At 37.8% G+C, this 16,189-nt stretch overlaps 1 protein-coding gene across 1 annotated transcript in view; it reads right to left on the reverse strand.

Moving 5' to 3' along the window:
* Positions 1–8,288: 8,288 nt before the first annotated feature.
* Positions 8,289–16,189, reverse strand: part of PARP8 (poly(ADP-ribose) polymerase family member 8) — a 175,591-nt gene continuing 167,690 nt past the window's right edge. Inside the window, exon 27 of the mRNA XM_007076652.3 lies at positions 8,289–8,667. Coding sequence (XP_007076714.1) covers positions 8,565–8,667 — 103 coding nt within the window. The 3' untranslated portion in view covers positions 8,289–8,564. The remainder of the gene's footprint in view (positions 8,668–16,189) is intronic.

Here is a 16,189-nt window from a genome sequence, read left to right on the forward strand (position 1 = left end):
TAAACATCGCAGGGGTGGTGGTGAAAAATGAGGCTGGAGAGGGAATAAAGAGAAGGGGCCAGAAGTTTTATTTTGAGAGATATGTTAGGAGACGTTGAAAGATTTTAAGTAAAAGGCTTACAAAATCAAGTGTGCATTTTAGAAAGTCACTTTAGGGGCACTTTGGGTGGCTCAGTCCGTTGAGCATCAGACTTCGGCTCAGGTCATGATCTCGCAGTTCGTGAGATCAAGCCCCACGTCGGGCTCTGTGCTGACGGCTCAGAGCCTGGAGCCTGCTTCGGATTCTGTCTCCCTCTCTCTCTGCCCCTAACCCGCTTGCATTTTGTCTCTGTCTCTCTCAAAAACAAATAAACATTAAAAAAATTAGAAAGATCACTTTAACTAGAGCCTTTGGAAAGGGGCTGAAGCCAGTTGTGATATTAAAAGTATCTAGTAGCCTATTTAGCGGGGATCTAAGGGCAGGAAGGTCTGATGTTTCCCGAGTTAACCCTTTAGTTGCTTTCTCCAGAGATGTGCCACTGGAGTCAGTGTCTATTTACTAACATAGAGAGGTATTCAGTATCCTAGCAATCATAAGGCTGTACTCATATGTGCTGGCTGGATATCTGTTCTGGGTAGAAGCACCAGATTCAGTGAAGGAGAGCCACTGGAAGTTACTGATATAACCCACGTAAAAGTGAACAAAGGAAGTCACAGGAGACATCAGGATACTTGAACGCACTCAAGACACTTACAAAGAGAAATTAAATGGCTTCGCTATTAATTGGTGGGGATTGAGTGAAAGGGAGGGTAACAGGAAACGACTTGTCTCCCGGCTTGAGTAAACAGGTGGATGGGGTGGCCATTCATTGGTTCATTGAGAGAAGTCTGAAAGGAGAGGAGAATGGCTGGGGGGTGGGGACACCAGTGAGTTATCTCTGGAACACTGAGGAAGAGATGTTTGTTTACCATCATTTGATCCTACCAATTTGAAGCCCGGGAGAGAGACAGGACCAAGAGCTGCAGCTTAGGAATCATCATTGCAGGTGGGAGTTGGAGCCATTCACGGTGGACAGTGTCTTCCAAGCGGAGCATGTAGAGGAAGGTACCATCATCTTGGGCAGTGAATCTTAAGTATTTCCTAGGATATAGTGCTTTGTACACACACACACACACACACACACACACACGCAATTTGACAACATGCACACAATTCAATGGATCCAGGAAATGACATATCATACCAAACCAGATATGGGATTTATTAACCTACTGCAACTACTTACAAATCTCAGTATTTATAGGTTTCATAGGTGAAGGGTGAAGGGTGAAGTGCATTCACAAACACGCCCCCCTGTGGATCAGAACATCCTCCCCCCTCACACACACACACCCTTCTTCACATGCAGGATATGTGTTTACAGACTTGATATAGAGAGACGCTCTTGAGTTAGCTCTTCTCTCTTTCCCCAATACTAAAAGGAGTAGGAGAATCTTGGTATCTCCAATAAAAAATTCAGAGGAAAATGATTCTCAAGTTATAAGGTATGCTAACATGGAAACTGAACCTCTTGTTTACCAATTTACTGTTTTTTCCTAAGTCTTATGTCTTGTCTATCCATTCTTTCTCTCAGTTCCTCCTCTCAGGCCCTTGTACCTGTGAGAATTACTAAAACGAATTTAAAGCTTCTTGCTTTCTGCCTTTCTTAGAGATCCTTCCGAACATGGCTGCCAGCATACTTCCAAAACCCCGTTTCCATGATGTCATTCACCCAGAGCTGGCAATGATTTTTCCATTTGCAATTACATCAAGTGCAGACTTCTTTCCCTCCAGGCTCTCCAGAATAAGATCACACCTAGCCGATGAATGGTTTTAATGATTCCCTGGTAGAGTTCTTTAAGGCAATCAGAACTAAATCTTCACTGACTCACCCCCCCTGGTCTACTGAAATTCTTACACTTGTTTTCTGTTTTGCGGATCTGGGATCTCAGAAATAATAAACAAGGTTTATTAGAAAGAAAGAGCACGGAGAGGAAGACTCAGAAACTCTGATCCTAGGTTTGGAGCCTAGTGACCCATTTGATAGGCTATTTAATTTCTTATCTATAAGAGTTAAAGAAATCTGCTAACACATTTCATAGTTACTCTGAAGGGTAAACAAGACAATCTACGTGAACGTGCTTTCTAAATTATAAAGTGCTAAAGCAAATCCTATGTAATCAAAATTTCTCTTATCTGAAATTCAAGAATACATGATTTTTAAACTATGTATGTTTGATAGCTTTGAAATCTTCAGTGTTCTTAGATACAAGTTAGCAGTCACTACTATCTGAAATAATTAAAAAGAGAGACCTGGAGGTTGGGAACAGAAATAGAGGCCAAATAAATACTCAACAATCCTCAGGGACCCTCAACGTTGACTTTCCAAAAGAGCAGGCTTAAAGGGACTTTAAGTTAACCTAGGATGTAGAAATACACTCTTGCCAACTATATTCCTGTGACGAGGAATGCAGGTATGTGTCAGAGGGAATGGAAGCTCCAGAAGTCAGTAAGACTGAGAAGTCACAAGGAGATTATCAAAAATGTGAAGAATCGAAAGCTAAAAATTAAAAAAATGAAGTGCTTTCTAATACATGTATTAATTACAACAAAGAAGAAACAGACATGCAAGTAAATTATTATAACTTTGTTGCAAAAGGATTACAAAGAGTATCCGGTGAATAAGTAAACAGAAATTAGTAACACACTACTCGTTAACACTAATGAAAGGATTCAAAACGTCACTTGCATTGCAGTTTTTAATTGAATGGATTCAAGTTATTTGGGAGTTTTTGTAGGTTCACTCAAGACCCTTGCATCTGTAAGCCAACTTCTCATCATGTGCCAGTGTTCCTCTCCTTTTTGTTTTGAAAGCCTTGGCTTCGGGTTGGGGAAGGCCAATGGGATACTGAGGGGCCAGCTAACACCATGGGTCTCCCATGGTGGTTCCCCCGTAGCTATGATGTGGTTCATCTGTTCTTCTAAGCGGTGTTTGCATTTTGGTCTTTTCCATTCAATAGTGTTGTTTTTATGTGATTCGTGAATTATTTCCAAACATGTTTTTGCTTTTCACAAACAGACTGAAGGCTCCTTAAGGCCAACACAAATTCTAACGCTATTTCTTGTAAGAATATTGTGACTGTGGGGGCGCCTGGGTGGCTCAGTCAGTTGAGTGTCTGACTTCGGCTCAGGTCATGATCTCATGGTCCATGAGTTCAAGCCCCGCGGTCGGGCTCTGTGCTGACAGCTTGGAGCATGAAGCCTCGTTCAGATTCTGTGTCTCCCTCTCTCTCTACCCCTCCCCCACTCACGCTGTCTCTGTCCCTCAAAAATAAATAAGTTAAAAAAATATATATATATATATATAAGAGAATATCGTGACTGTGAATATGCATCACAGACTCTTAACAAGTATTTCTAGAGTAACTGACATAAACAGAAGTTTGCTATCTATGGTTTCTCAGCTATAAATGTAACAGGAGTAAAAAAAATTACTTTATCTCTTATGAGAATATAAACTTAGTTCCTCATATTTACTATTAATGTGTTTAGAAAACCAAATTTGTTTATGGGCTAAGGTCTTACTCAGTTAATGAGATGTATGTTACAAAAAGTAGTGGTTTAAAAATCATTTTCCAACTACTAATCAAGTCAGGTTAGAAAATTCAAGATAGTTCACGTGAAGTGCTCCTTTTGACAGTATGCTGAGGTGTTTACAAAGCATATATACAAAACGTATAAAACTCTTTTGTTTCAATCCTCTGTTTCTTGACAGAATTTGAAATTAACATGACCAATTAAATCTATCACGACTATCTGGGGCAATGCTGACAAGATGGGTTTTTTCTTTTATTCCCTCCTATTTTAGAAGTACTTTACAAGTGAAAAGGGCAACATCATTTTTAGAGTTTGTTGAGAACTTCAAATATCTAGTCCCCAGAAGCAAGATTCATCGTGAGGAGTAGCTAAGGTCTCACCGAGTTTTCAAAATAGTGCCCACATATACCGTACTTGTTGAACAAATTCAGATTTATTGAAAGTAAACATTTACATTGGCTACAATGTTAGAACTATTACAAAGCTGGATAAAAGAGGCTTAAGTAGCAATAGAAAGCAAGTGCAATAAAAAGTGAATAGAGAAAATATTTGGCCTTAGTGATCTCTTGGCAGTATTTACATTATGTACATATTGTTAAATATTTATAATAACTCTAAGGCACCAAAGGCTAAATAGCAGGTTGCAATACTATTTTGTGCACAGAAGTCAAGAAAGGCTGGATAGTTAAAGAAACATAGGCATATCTTAATGTTTACATAAAGGAGTGGCTGCATTTTTAAAAATCTCAAATGATACATTAAATATTGGGCAGATTGAAGAAAATATTTTTAGAACATTAAATTATGTTGACTATGTAAATAAGCACTATTTTTTTACTGACTTGCTGGTAAATGTGTAATGTAATCTATTCTTCAACACAGCTTTTTCACACTCATGGATATGTTTTGTCTAAAAACTACTTGAAATTCTTTCAACCTACAAAAACTTATCCTAATATATCATAGTGTATACAAAATCTCCAGGAAAAATTGACTGGACAATAATATACATCAAATTTATATTTAACCTGACAAAAATTTAGCAGGCATTCAATGCCAAAATAATTGAATATTCAGTCTGCCACTCTGGCAAAGCAGTTGAGTATTTTAATCCTTTAACTGTAAGTGGGCAATTGTTTGTGGCTTAGGTGAATGGACATAAAATTGGCCCGTGGAGAAAACCAATCTTAAAGGGGACTACTTATATTCAGATTTTGCAACTTGAAACCCCTTCACATAACTCACTGGGTGTTAGTTAGCTATGTCGCTCATCACCAGTGACTGAAATATCCGTATTACAGCACTGTCAAGAGGTCACTGACAATATCTATGTCCAGCACAGTCTTGACTGTTGAATTACTTGATAACTTCCATTTGCAAAATTTTATGTGTTCCTTATACGGGAAACCCAGTTTACCTTAACAAACGGTCTGTCAATTGTCTTGAGGTAGTGTTAGAATGAAGAATTCAGCGGAACAATCGAATAACATCCTAGTATTTTTTAAATGTGCTTCAAGTGCTACTATGAAATCCACATATTTAAGTGGTAGACAGTCCAAGGTTGAGCGGCCCTTCGTGACATATTAAATTACTATCTGATGAAAGGCATCCAGACATTTACAAAGATGATGATTTTTCCTTATAACCTTCTTTGACACCATGCCCTCTGGCAAGTTATTAGTGCTAGAATTCTTTCAATGATACTAAAAATTGATATTGCGTATTAAAAGTTTCCCTTCTTTTCGCAAAGTGGAGAATAACTGAGAGATCTCTTTTTTAAGCTCTTAAATTTTTTGATGAAAAATATTCAGAACATTAGCAATGGTTTTTGGGTTGGTTTCTTACACCACATTAATGATACTAAGTTTGAGGAGGTGGCACTCATTTAAATTTTAAATTTAAAAACCACCTTCAAATCCAACATTTGACTGAGATTTGCTGAAGAGAAAATAAAAATAAAAATCATTTCAACATAATGCAATCTAAGGCACCCAAGGTACCTTACCATAATGTATTCTATAGCACTAGGTTTTAAGTATATTATTACTTTTTTCTCTTCTCAAATGTTCACTCATTTTCTTTTTTTTTTCCAATACAGTGGACAATGAAAAGGACAAATCACTCATAGTGAAATGTTTACAAAAATCAGTAATGTAGGAAAAAGCAGAACTAATAAATTAAGGTTCTTCTTTCCCTACTTCAAGAATGAAAATAAATGATTACCTTTGCTCAGTGGGTTAATGCTAAGTAGTAATGACTACACAATTAATACAACTGTTACAAAGCATCAGTGAACAGACTTCAAATATTATATAAATACAATACAATATCACATGTTTGGAATCATCAAATATGTCAATGGGTAATATCTTAATGGGGTGACTGAATCAAGGCATGATAATGTTTAAACTTCTAAATCTTACGGACCTACTTGGAAGCATGATTCATTTATTGATGAATATTAATGAATATTATTAATTAATGCTGAAATTGGATTATTTAAAAATAAAGGTAAGTATCAGTATACTATAGTAACCCCAATATCAAAAACGTTCAATTAAAAGATTGGCTCTCATACTTCGAATATTTGCTTACAGAGATTCTGACACTTAATTTTTCAAAACAAACTTAAAATCTGTCATTTTGCACTGCAATAGCATTCAATTAGTTACTATTTGGAGACATCTTATTATCATAACAGATGTCCATTGTCTGTAATAGTTAGTGGGCATTAAAACTATCAACTGCTTCCCCTGCTCTAAGAGGTGAATCTACTTTTATTGTTTTCTTTTCATTTTTTAAAAAATTTACATCCAAGTTATATTCTTAAACTGGTGGTAGAGGTTTGCATTCTTCCAGTTTTTCCTCCCTAAAATACTCTCCCCTGAGTCCTCCAAGCCACCCATTCCAGTTCAGATTCTGATACTACACTCCTCGTAGATCACTCAACTGTTAAGTAAAACCTTAATGGATTAGGTCCGTGGTTCGAAAACTATGCTTGGTGGGGGGCGCTACAGGGCGTTTTTGGAGTTGCCTCAGTGCTGCCAGTGGCCACACAGGCGGGGTTCCAAGACCTCGACTTCCAAATCCTGCCAGTACGTCTTCACAACTATATTATATATAGAACGTGCCACAAAATGAATTTGAAAATAGTAATTTTGACGCTTAAAAATGTTTTTAAAACGCAGTCAAAGGGATTTGGGAGACTTGGGGAGTCTTGGCAGAAAGAAGCAAGTCGTCCACTTGTCCCATGGAAAGTCTTCAAATATCTGGTCACAGAGCACTAAGTGACATGCTAGATCTATGCCCTACTATGCCTCAGTCTGGCTTTGAGTTTGGAGGCCCAAGTCGGAATGGATCAATGTTTTAAGTGGATCCTATCACAATGATTAATATCTCAACCGCTTCAAGTCTATTTTTGCAGAAATAAGTGGCATTATCAATTATTTACAATATAAGGAAACAAACAATAGGTAAATACTTAAATAGCAACCCTTAGCGATGCGTGTGACCTTTTTGCTCACCTTGTATGCCAAAGGAAATAAACACAGAAGTTATAACATTATACTTGCAAATGACTATACATTTTTACTTTTTTTTTCTTTCTAAATAAATTAGAATCAGATATGAGCCTTGATTCAGGGTATGAATAGAGTGGCAGACTTGTTAATTAAACTGCTCTCATGAATGGCCTTTTTCCAAAGATATCACGTAGGAAATAAAACACTGTCAATTAAAACTTATAATGAGCAAGAATAACTTCAGGACCCAAAGAAATAGAAATGATTTTGATGAGCACATGACTCTTGAAAGGAAAATGCTGAGAGCTGGTGCTATTATTCTCTATAAATCTATTTGTGTTCTTTTAATATAAAAGAAACTTCAAAGTTTGTCTTCTTTCTCAATACGAAAAAACATAAGCAGAGGTATTAGATGAAAAAATATAAAAATGCTGGTGTGGTATAAATAAATTGTAAAAATGTTCCATTGTAGTAAATAAAAAATATATACTGTTTGTTTAAATTCTGAGGCCCTTCTTTTAAACATATAATCATTTGAATATAGATTTAGTCCACCTGGGGCACCTGTGTTCCCCAAATTATAATCGTTAGAGAACGTTATAAAAGTTGAATCTTAACTGAAGGAAAAATTATTTAAACAAATAGAAAAATTGTTTGTAAATATTTTCAGTGAATGAATGGTGATAAATTTGACTCATATCTTGGTTTATGTCCAGATTTCCTGCTTACTGAATATTATTTTCTTTTCATTAAATGGGAATGGAATCATGGAGCCATGCCATCACTGTTGCCAATACACATATATGTGTATACACACACATATATGCACCATCACACACATTTTGATGCATGAATCTATAGATATGTACATTACATACTCTTGGGCAAAGCACTGCATCTAAGACCTAATTGTTTTTGTTTAAGAAAAAAGTAACAGGAGAATAGGAAATATCCCCTCCCCAAACATTTGAATGTTCATAACACTAATTAAATAGCACATCGGAATGTGCAAACATACTTATTGCAAAGTATTGTATAGATTTAGACGTCATTATAAAATGTTCTCAGTTCTATTTTGGTAACCTAAAATGTCGGTATATAATACCAAATTTCCAATTAAAGAGTTTAATATAAAAATATCAGCACAAAACTGTTTTTTCAATCTGTTTATTGTGTGAGCAACCCAAACTTAAGTTTAAGTGCTGTTGTAATTTTATTACTAGATTCCATAACCCTACAATTGATAAATTGTATACCATTTTAGGTATGTTTAATGAGATACTTAGAAATACTAAGAAAAAAATCAGTATTCAAAGGGTTACTTTTGTTTATAATAACAATAAATTATTTTATCATCTTCTTCAGTTCAAAATCCAGCTTTGAACCCGAGGAAGGCTTTCAAATCACGTTAATTAAATGGTGGTCCTTTACCCAGTAGCGGTTTGATTACCAATTACTCGAAGGATCTCTTTGTGAATGCCTCCTTCTTGCGTGTTAATATTTGCATCTCCGACTTGGCCATCCTCATAGCTGAAATGCAAAAAAGAAACATAAGACATTTAAAAAGACGAAACATTCAAAAATCACTTAAGCCACCTTAGAAATGCTATTTGGCACCCAAAGTACAACTGAAGGGAATCAATAGCAAAGGAGCCATTTCTCTGCTGGATTTAATAATGTGTCTGCATTACTAAACACATGATTATGCTCAATCGGGCCCCGATTTCCCCTTCCTTCCTTTCTTAATTTCAACTTTTTCACCCCCACATAAAGCACGGCTTGTGATGCTGGAAGCACCCATGTCCCTGGCCTTGCAAACATTTTCCCACAGTGGCTGTTATACGAAGCCTACCGTGGAGGAAACACCAGCTTCGGCTTTGCGTTCTTTAGCTTCTAAACTTCCCAGCCCCACTCCAGCCTCAATCATTTATTTGTTTATTCATCTGCGACACTCTTAGAAATGACTTCACTCTCTGCCGCTGCTCTTTTGCCATGCCTGCCCTCTCATCATCACTCTGTTGTGATCAGTGCTGCATTTTCTCTCTTATCTCTGGCTGCTCTATGTAGTCGGACTATACAAGACGTTCTGGCTGCTCTACGTAGTCGGACTATACAAGACGTTCTTACTTAATGCTGGTACTTCACATTAGAACGCAAGTGCGCCAAGTGTAGCTAAGCTGTAGAAGTGAAAATAGAACATTAAAGGACAGCAGTTGCAAAGTCCTTTAAAAAGAAATAATTGCGTTTTAGATGATTCTTCATTTCCTCAAATAAACTTACTTGGGCAATAAGAATTTTCCAAGAATGAATTTTTAAACTTCCATGATAACGGTCAGAAGTAGAATAGGTGATGAATTAATTTTATTTCATAAAAATGACTTCAAGACAGAAGCTTTAGAGAAGTGGTAATTACTTCAAAATAGATAACCAGGGCTGTAAGCAGTCTCAAAGATTTATGCGCACCACTGTCTTTTCCTAACCACATAAAAATTCTCCTGAAATAGCACAATACAGGGAAATGAAATGGAGGGCATACAGCAATGAGAACCCAGGTCCTTACATAACCCACTGCTTAAACACCTAGTGATAACTGTATTTATATCGAATGTAGACTCCTAAGAACTGACCCACGGTTGCCTATCAACTTGTTTAATTCTTTCCGTATAAATATGCGCGCGCACACACACACACACACACACACACACACACTCATAGCGAAACACCACCGCAAAGAAAAGAAAGGGGTATGTGGTATACAGCCCAGTTATAATTATTTCGTCAGGAGATCAAACTGTAAGTGTTCTGTTAATTAAGTGGAAAATGTTCAAGTGAAATGCTTTAAGTACTGTCCAAATCAAATTTGGTGCGTTGTGGCAAACTATGTAAAAGATATATTTTACAGGGCAAGTAAAATACATTTTACTGGCTTCTACACAAATCCCGGCTACCCACAGGACTAAGGGTAAATTAAGCCATCCGTAATACTGAGCCAAGGCTGGAGAGGCAAACTGGCTGGCAGGCTCGTTCCGAGGGAGATAATAGTGTTTACCAAGTCAATCCAGCTAGTTCCTCCAGGATCCGGATTTTGGAAAGCAAAGACACTGCCAAAAGGACAGTGGGAAGACACAAAGAAAACCATAGTACCAGTTACACATACAGTCCACATGTAGCTCTTCTCATTTTCCCAATATGCATTTATGTTTATTCTGGCTCTATGGCATCTATAGTAGGGTCTAGACACCTACTGTGTCCTCTGTACACAGGACACAAAGTTGAATAGGGTATTCTTGGCTTAACTGAGACCCAGTCTACCTACTACCATCTGTATTCCTTCCAACTTAATGCTGACCTTTGAGATTTGTCTGTAATACCTTCTAACTTCTCATGTCTTCAAGCCACTGCAGTCATTCGTCTGATCCTACCACTCTACTGAGCGTACTGACAATGGTTGCCCACGGCCTCCTAGGTGAGGAATTCACAAGACTTTACCTGCTATGTGTGCAGTATGTGATACAGTGGACTGCTCTTTTTCCTAAAGTGATACTATCTCTTCACTTCCTCGTTGGCCCTGTGACTATTATTATTTAAAAAGATTTTTTTTCAATGTTTATTTATTTTTTGAGAGAGACAGAGACAGAATGCGAGTGGGTTAGGGGCAGAGAGAGAGGGAGACACAGAATCCGAAGCAGGCTCCAGGCTCTGAGCCATCAGCACAGAGCCCGACGCAGGGCTCGAACCCATGAGCTGTGAGATCATGACCTGAGCCGAAGTCGGACGTTCAACCAACTGAGCCACCCAGGCGCCCCGGCCCTGTGATTATTAATTCTCAATTTCCTTCACCGCATCCTCTTCCGTGGCCTCCCATTTCAATGCTGATTTTATCCACAATTCACTCTCAGTGTTTTCTCTTCTCATGATCTGCAAAATCTCAATTATTTCAATCCCTCCCACTGCTTTAATTGTCACCCACATGCTGATTCCTAAACTATATCTCTAATCCTTACACCTTTCCCTAACTGTAATTTTCCCACAGAAATCACAAATCGAGTGTATTCAAAACTGAACTTAACTTTTTTTACCCTGAAACTGCTTTTTTTTTATCCTAACAAAATCTCAATTTGGAGTACCATTGTCTACCCACTCTCCCAACAAGGTAACTTCAGTCCTTCTTGGTTCTTCCATGTGCCTGATTCCAGTAAGTCACCAAGTTATCTTGCTTCTGTTTTCTTAATTATTCCCGGTTGCATCTTCTCTCCATTTGATGCCATTACCTTCATTTAGGCCTTCATTATCATTCATCTAAATAAGGGATTTTCAAGTTTCAGGTTATGTACAATTAGCGGGTTCCGAAATTAACTTAGATTGTCCAGGCTAGCATTTTTCAATGAGATTATGGTAGAATAAGATACAGAACACTGAATGCACCACACAAAGGACACATTGTTTCTTCCCAAGTCACGATGTCAAACACATTTTCTTCTGTGGTGAGAAACACTGACCTAGATGATTATAATAACATTATAGCTGATCTCTCTGTCTCCACACTTACCCCATCATCTCTCCCCTAAGACTATTTTCTGCTCTGCTACAGTGATACTAATGGCCTCCACTTTACTTGCAGGACAAAATCCAATGAGACTGGCATGGCACACCAGGTCCTGCGGGACTCAAACCAAAACTTTGTCTCCAGTCATGTCCCACTCCCCCGACACCCTATGTCCAAATGGAAGGGTCTGCTACCCCCAATACTATGTGTTCATCAACACTTTAAAAGCATATGTAGTTAGTGGAAAGGAGACGAGACTCACATTCTTTAAATAAATGCTAATAATTTAAGACACAAAGAGCACAGGGTGAGGGGAGAGCAAGAGTGAGGGACTGAGATTGAAAGTATTAAGAAAAATGCATGTTTTCCCACTGTCTGTGAATCCCACAAGAAAGCATAACAGCTGTGGGTTGGAAGGATAAAACTGGCCCAGGCATCCAGGTGTCTTAAACTATGAAGCATATATAATAATAAAGGAAAGACAAACTACCATTTGATTGGGTCAACTGGCAGAATTCATATCTACGTAATACTAGTAGCATTTGGGCACTTATTACAATATGGCATACAGAATACTTTGCAACTATTTATTAGTATTACAGACAAACACTCAGTTGTTAACAGTGAAGTTCATTTATGCCCAGAAAGCAACAAATTAAAAAAAAAAAAAAAAGAAATGGAGCAAGAATAATATCATAGGGAAATGATATACTTGACTAGGGTTTTCTGAAGAAGGAAAAATGAAACCATCTAAAAGAAGTCTAAAATTACTTATGTTCCCAGGAGTATAAGAAGATTACTAAAATTTTAATAAAAAATAAACCAATCTGCCTAAAAAGCTATGAGAAGGAAAATAAGACAACAGATGGAATTTAGCTGTCTGGAACTCTCTGGGTATGTTACAAAATTTCGTGGATAAAAACTTTTGAATGTATCGACATGTTCTATTCTCAAACTGATGTAGCAGCTTTGTGACAGTTTTAAAGAATGGCACACGTAAATTTGTTTTCGGGCTCCCTGAATCTGGAATACAGAAATAATAGCACTATTTTTCATTAGCAATAAAAAGAAGAAATTCACTGTGAATCGAATGATATCCAGCACTTCCCCAAAGTTCCTGAAGATATCTGATGCTGTAACAGCATTGTCTATGTCACAACTCATGTACAATTTCTTCATTACGTTGGAACATGCAGTCTTTTGTCATTGCTTTCATTTGCTATGTGTTGTTTCTTGTGAACAGAATCTGCACTTTACGAGGGGAGATAATAAAGTTATGCAAATAACTGTAAGGCAGGCATCAAGGACAAGCAAATTTTATGATGAGCAAGAACGAGTAAAGGGGCACTTGGGTGGTTCAGTCGGTTAAGCATTCGACTTCCGCTCATGTCATGATCTGGCAGTCTGTGGGTTCAAGCTCTGCGTCAGGCTCTGGGCTGACAGCTCGGAGCCTGGAGCCTGCTTCTGATTCTGTGTCTCCCTCTGTCTCTGCCCCTCCCTTGCTCACACTCTGTCTCTCTCTCAAAAATAAATAAATAAATATTAAAAAAAAAAAAAGAGTGAGTAAAACTTAAAGACAGAAATCATGTCTGACTGGGATGTCAAGAAGACCCCTTGGAAAAGACCATGTAGTTAGGCTTGGAAGATTAGAGAAGGCTAAGCTGGGGAGAAGGCCCATCATTTGGACTGACGGAACAAAGGCACAGTAGTGGGAAAAATAATTCCAAGCTGCTCTCAAGAAACACCTTGGATAATAATCTTATTCAATCAGTGTTTTGTATGGAGAATTGAGGGAAAGTAAAATGGTCTCTATGTTGCAGAATACCATGTTTTTGTTTGTTAAAAACTACCAGTCTGTATGAACAAGGTATAATCAACACTCTGCTTTAGGAATATTAATGTGATATAAATAGTATGACCTTAAAATTTTATATGCATAGAAATGGAGACTATACACCAAAAGATTAGCTGTATTTAACTCCAAGTGGGGATATTACAGGTGATTTTCTTCTCTTTGCTTGCCTTTGATTTCAGTTTCTATACAATGAAGAGGTATCACTAGTCTAATCATCTTAATGTTTAATAAATCTGGCATTGTACAAGATAGATTAGGGGTAATGAGAAGCATGGAGAATAACTAGTAATCTTTTGGTGGACTCTGGGGCAGAGAATGATACATCCATGGAAACAAAGATACTGAAAGGAGAAAACGGTAAAGGTATACGGGGAGCTGATAACTATAGTGCACAAGGAGAAAGAAATTAAGAACAAGAGCTCAGATTGCAAGTCTCTTTGATGTAAAATGACTGCAGAGATTGAGAAAGCCGAGAACTTGATTAGGGGATTTAGCAATAATGGGGTCCACTTTGTACACACTGATTTTAAGGTATGAGCAGACTTCTCGAGGGGAAATACCTAGCGAGCAGTTAAATGTGGGCATTTCATTCATTCCTTCTTTTCTGCTAAGCACTGTGCTGGGCACACAAAGACAAATGAGCCATACAGTCCACAACCTCAAGAAGTATACAGAATAATGGAGAAGACCATGCATAAGGAAGAATAACCCAATGACAAAAACATGCCCACGGCATCACACAGTAACACTAAGGAGCGGTACAAAGGAGTCTAGGAAAGTTCTAGGAAGAACGGAAGGCATATGTTGAAATTTAAAGGATGAGTAGGAATTAGATAAATTACTTTGAGGGTAGAGAGGAAGAGAGAATCCAAGCTCAATGGAGAAAGGAAAGAAGAAAAGCATGAAGGTGTGGGAATTGTAGTGCACAGTTCAGGTTGTGACGCATAACATCTGGAGGAGAGAAATTGTGGGCAATGAGATCTGGGGGGCATGAGGCTGGGGACTGGATCTCCTTGACTTTCTAAGGCGGTGGCACTGAAGGAGGAACAAAGGGCTGGGGAGTTGTGTGGTTCCCTTTGTAAAAGGACACGGGATTTCGTCTTATAAGAAGCAAGCAGCTCCGAAAGAATCTTAAGCAGGAGAGTGATGTGGCAGTTTAAATCTTGGAAAGGGATCTGGGTTGCAGACAGAGAAATTGGATTTATTATAGTCTGGGGATAAAGCAAAGTTCCCGATCTTATCAGCTTGATGTCTCACAGCTTATGTCACACAGTGTCACTGAGCCATGACCAAATGGTTTGTCTTCCAACTTTACAAATAAGTTGTCTGTCTACTCACTATGTTCCCATTCAAACACTGTTTGTGGGTTTTGTTTGTTTTGTTTTGTTTTTGCAAAATAATGATGAAAGTTCTCTTTCTTTTCATTTAATGGCCATTATACAGTTCTTATTTTACAAATTTTTCTTGTATCTTCTTTAGATATATTTCAAACTTTGACCAAAAGTAAAAACCATACATTAGTAATCCAAAATATTGTCCTTTTCGGCTTTGTTTTTGTTCATTCATTAAAAACGTACTGACAGGCATCTCCGCATTGGGTACCTTGGGAAGTGCTTCAGGGCATGTAGGAGAGTAAAAGAAAAGCAAGAGCAGGGGTCTGCCCTTTGGCAGTTGATAGCCTCATGGAAAAGTCAGATACAATGAAAAAACTGAATTTTAAATGGAAGTTCTGCAATGTGGGGTGTAAGAACACCAGGAAGAAAGATTAATTTTAACTGGGAGCTGCATGGAAGAGGTGATATTTGTGCTAGACCTTAGAAGATAGATTTTGGATAAGAATTCCTGAAACGTATTTAGCCCTGAGATCTGCTTGACTCAGAAACCTGAAAATACCCAATCCCTTCTCTGCAGACTTACCTGATTTGGTCCTTCCCGTTCTTAAGTTTCTGAACTTATTGGTATGTCTTGAAAAATAGGAGGGAGTGTATATACCTTAACTTTATCTAATAGACAACATATGGAAACAATTCATTCGAAGATCTACCTGCTCTAAATCAAAGAAACACTAAAGCATGAAACAGGTTGTAACATCAAATAAGCAGGATATACAAACCTAGCAGTTCTTAACCTTTCCTGGGTCCCAGAGAGCTGAGGGAGAAGACATATACTCTTACCTCTAACAGCTGTCACTATGGCAGGATGGGGTGGGGGTGAGGGTTAGCTGCGAGGGGGGGGGGGGGGCATGGCACTGGACACACCTGTTTACTTGCCAAATTATCACTTACCTTATCCTCAATTTTATTATTTAATAATCCTATTAATGGGAAATACCAATAGTAAATCTTCCTTCTCTTGCTCTAAAATTCCCCATTCACTGTGAAGCAGGCATGTTTGTTGCATATAACTAGAGTACAATACATCCATTTGGTTTTTGCATCTTCTACTTCGGCGAGCCCAGCTTCTAGCCCCTTTTAAAAACTGCTGCCATATTTCTAAATATTGGCCTTAATGCCTTTGTGTACATGTGTCTCAAGCCCAATCACAAATCAAACTTTATCAGGAATCCTTAAGACACTTAAAATTGGTTACAATCTGTTCAAAACATCTAATTATTACATTTTGCCTAAAGCATTAAAATTTGATTAAGTTCA

The sequence above is a fragment of the Panthera tigris genome, chromosome A1 (assembly GCF_018350195.1).
Source record: "Panthera tigris isolate Pti1 chromosome A1, P.tigris_Pti1_mat1.1, whole genome shotgun sequence".
Taxonomy (NCBI): Eukaryota; Metazoa; Chordata; class Mammalia; order Carnivora; family Felidae; genus Panthera; species Panthera tigris.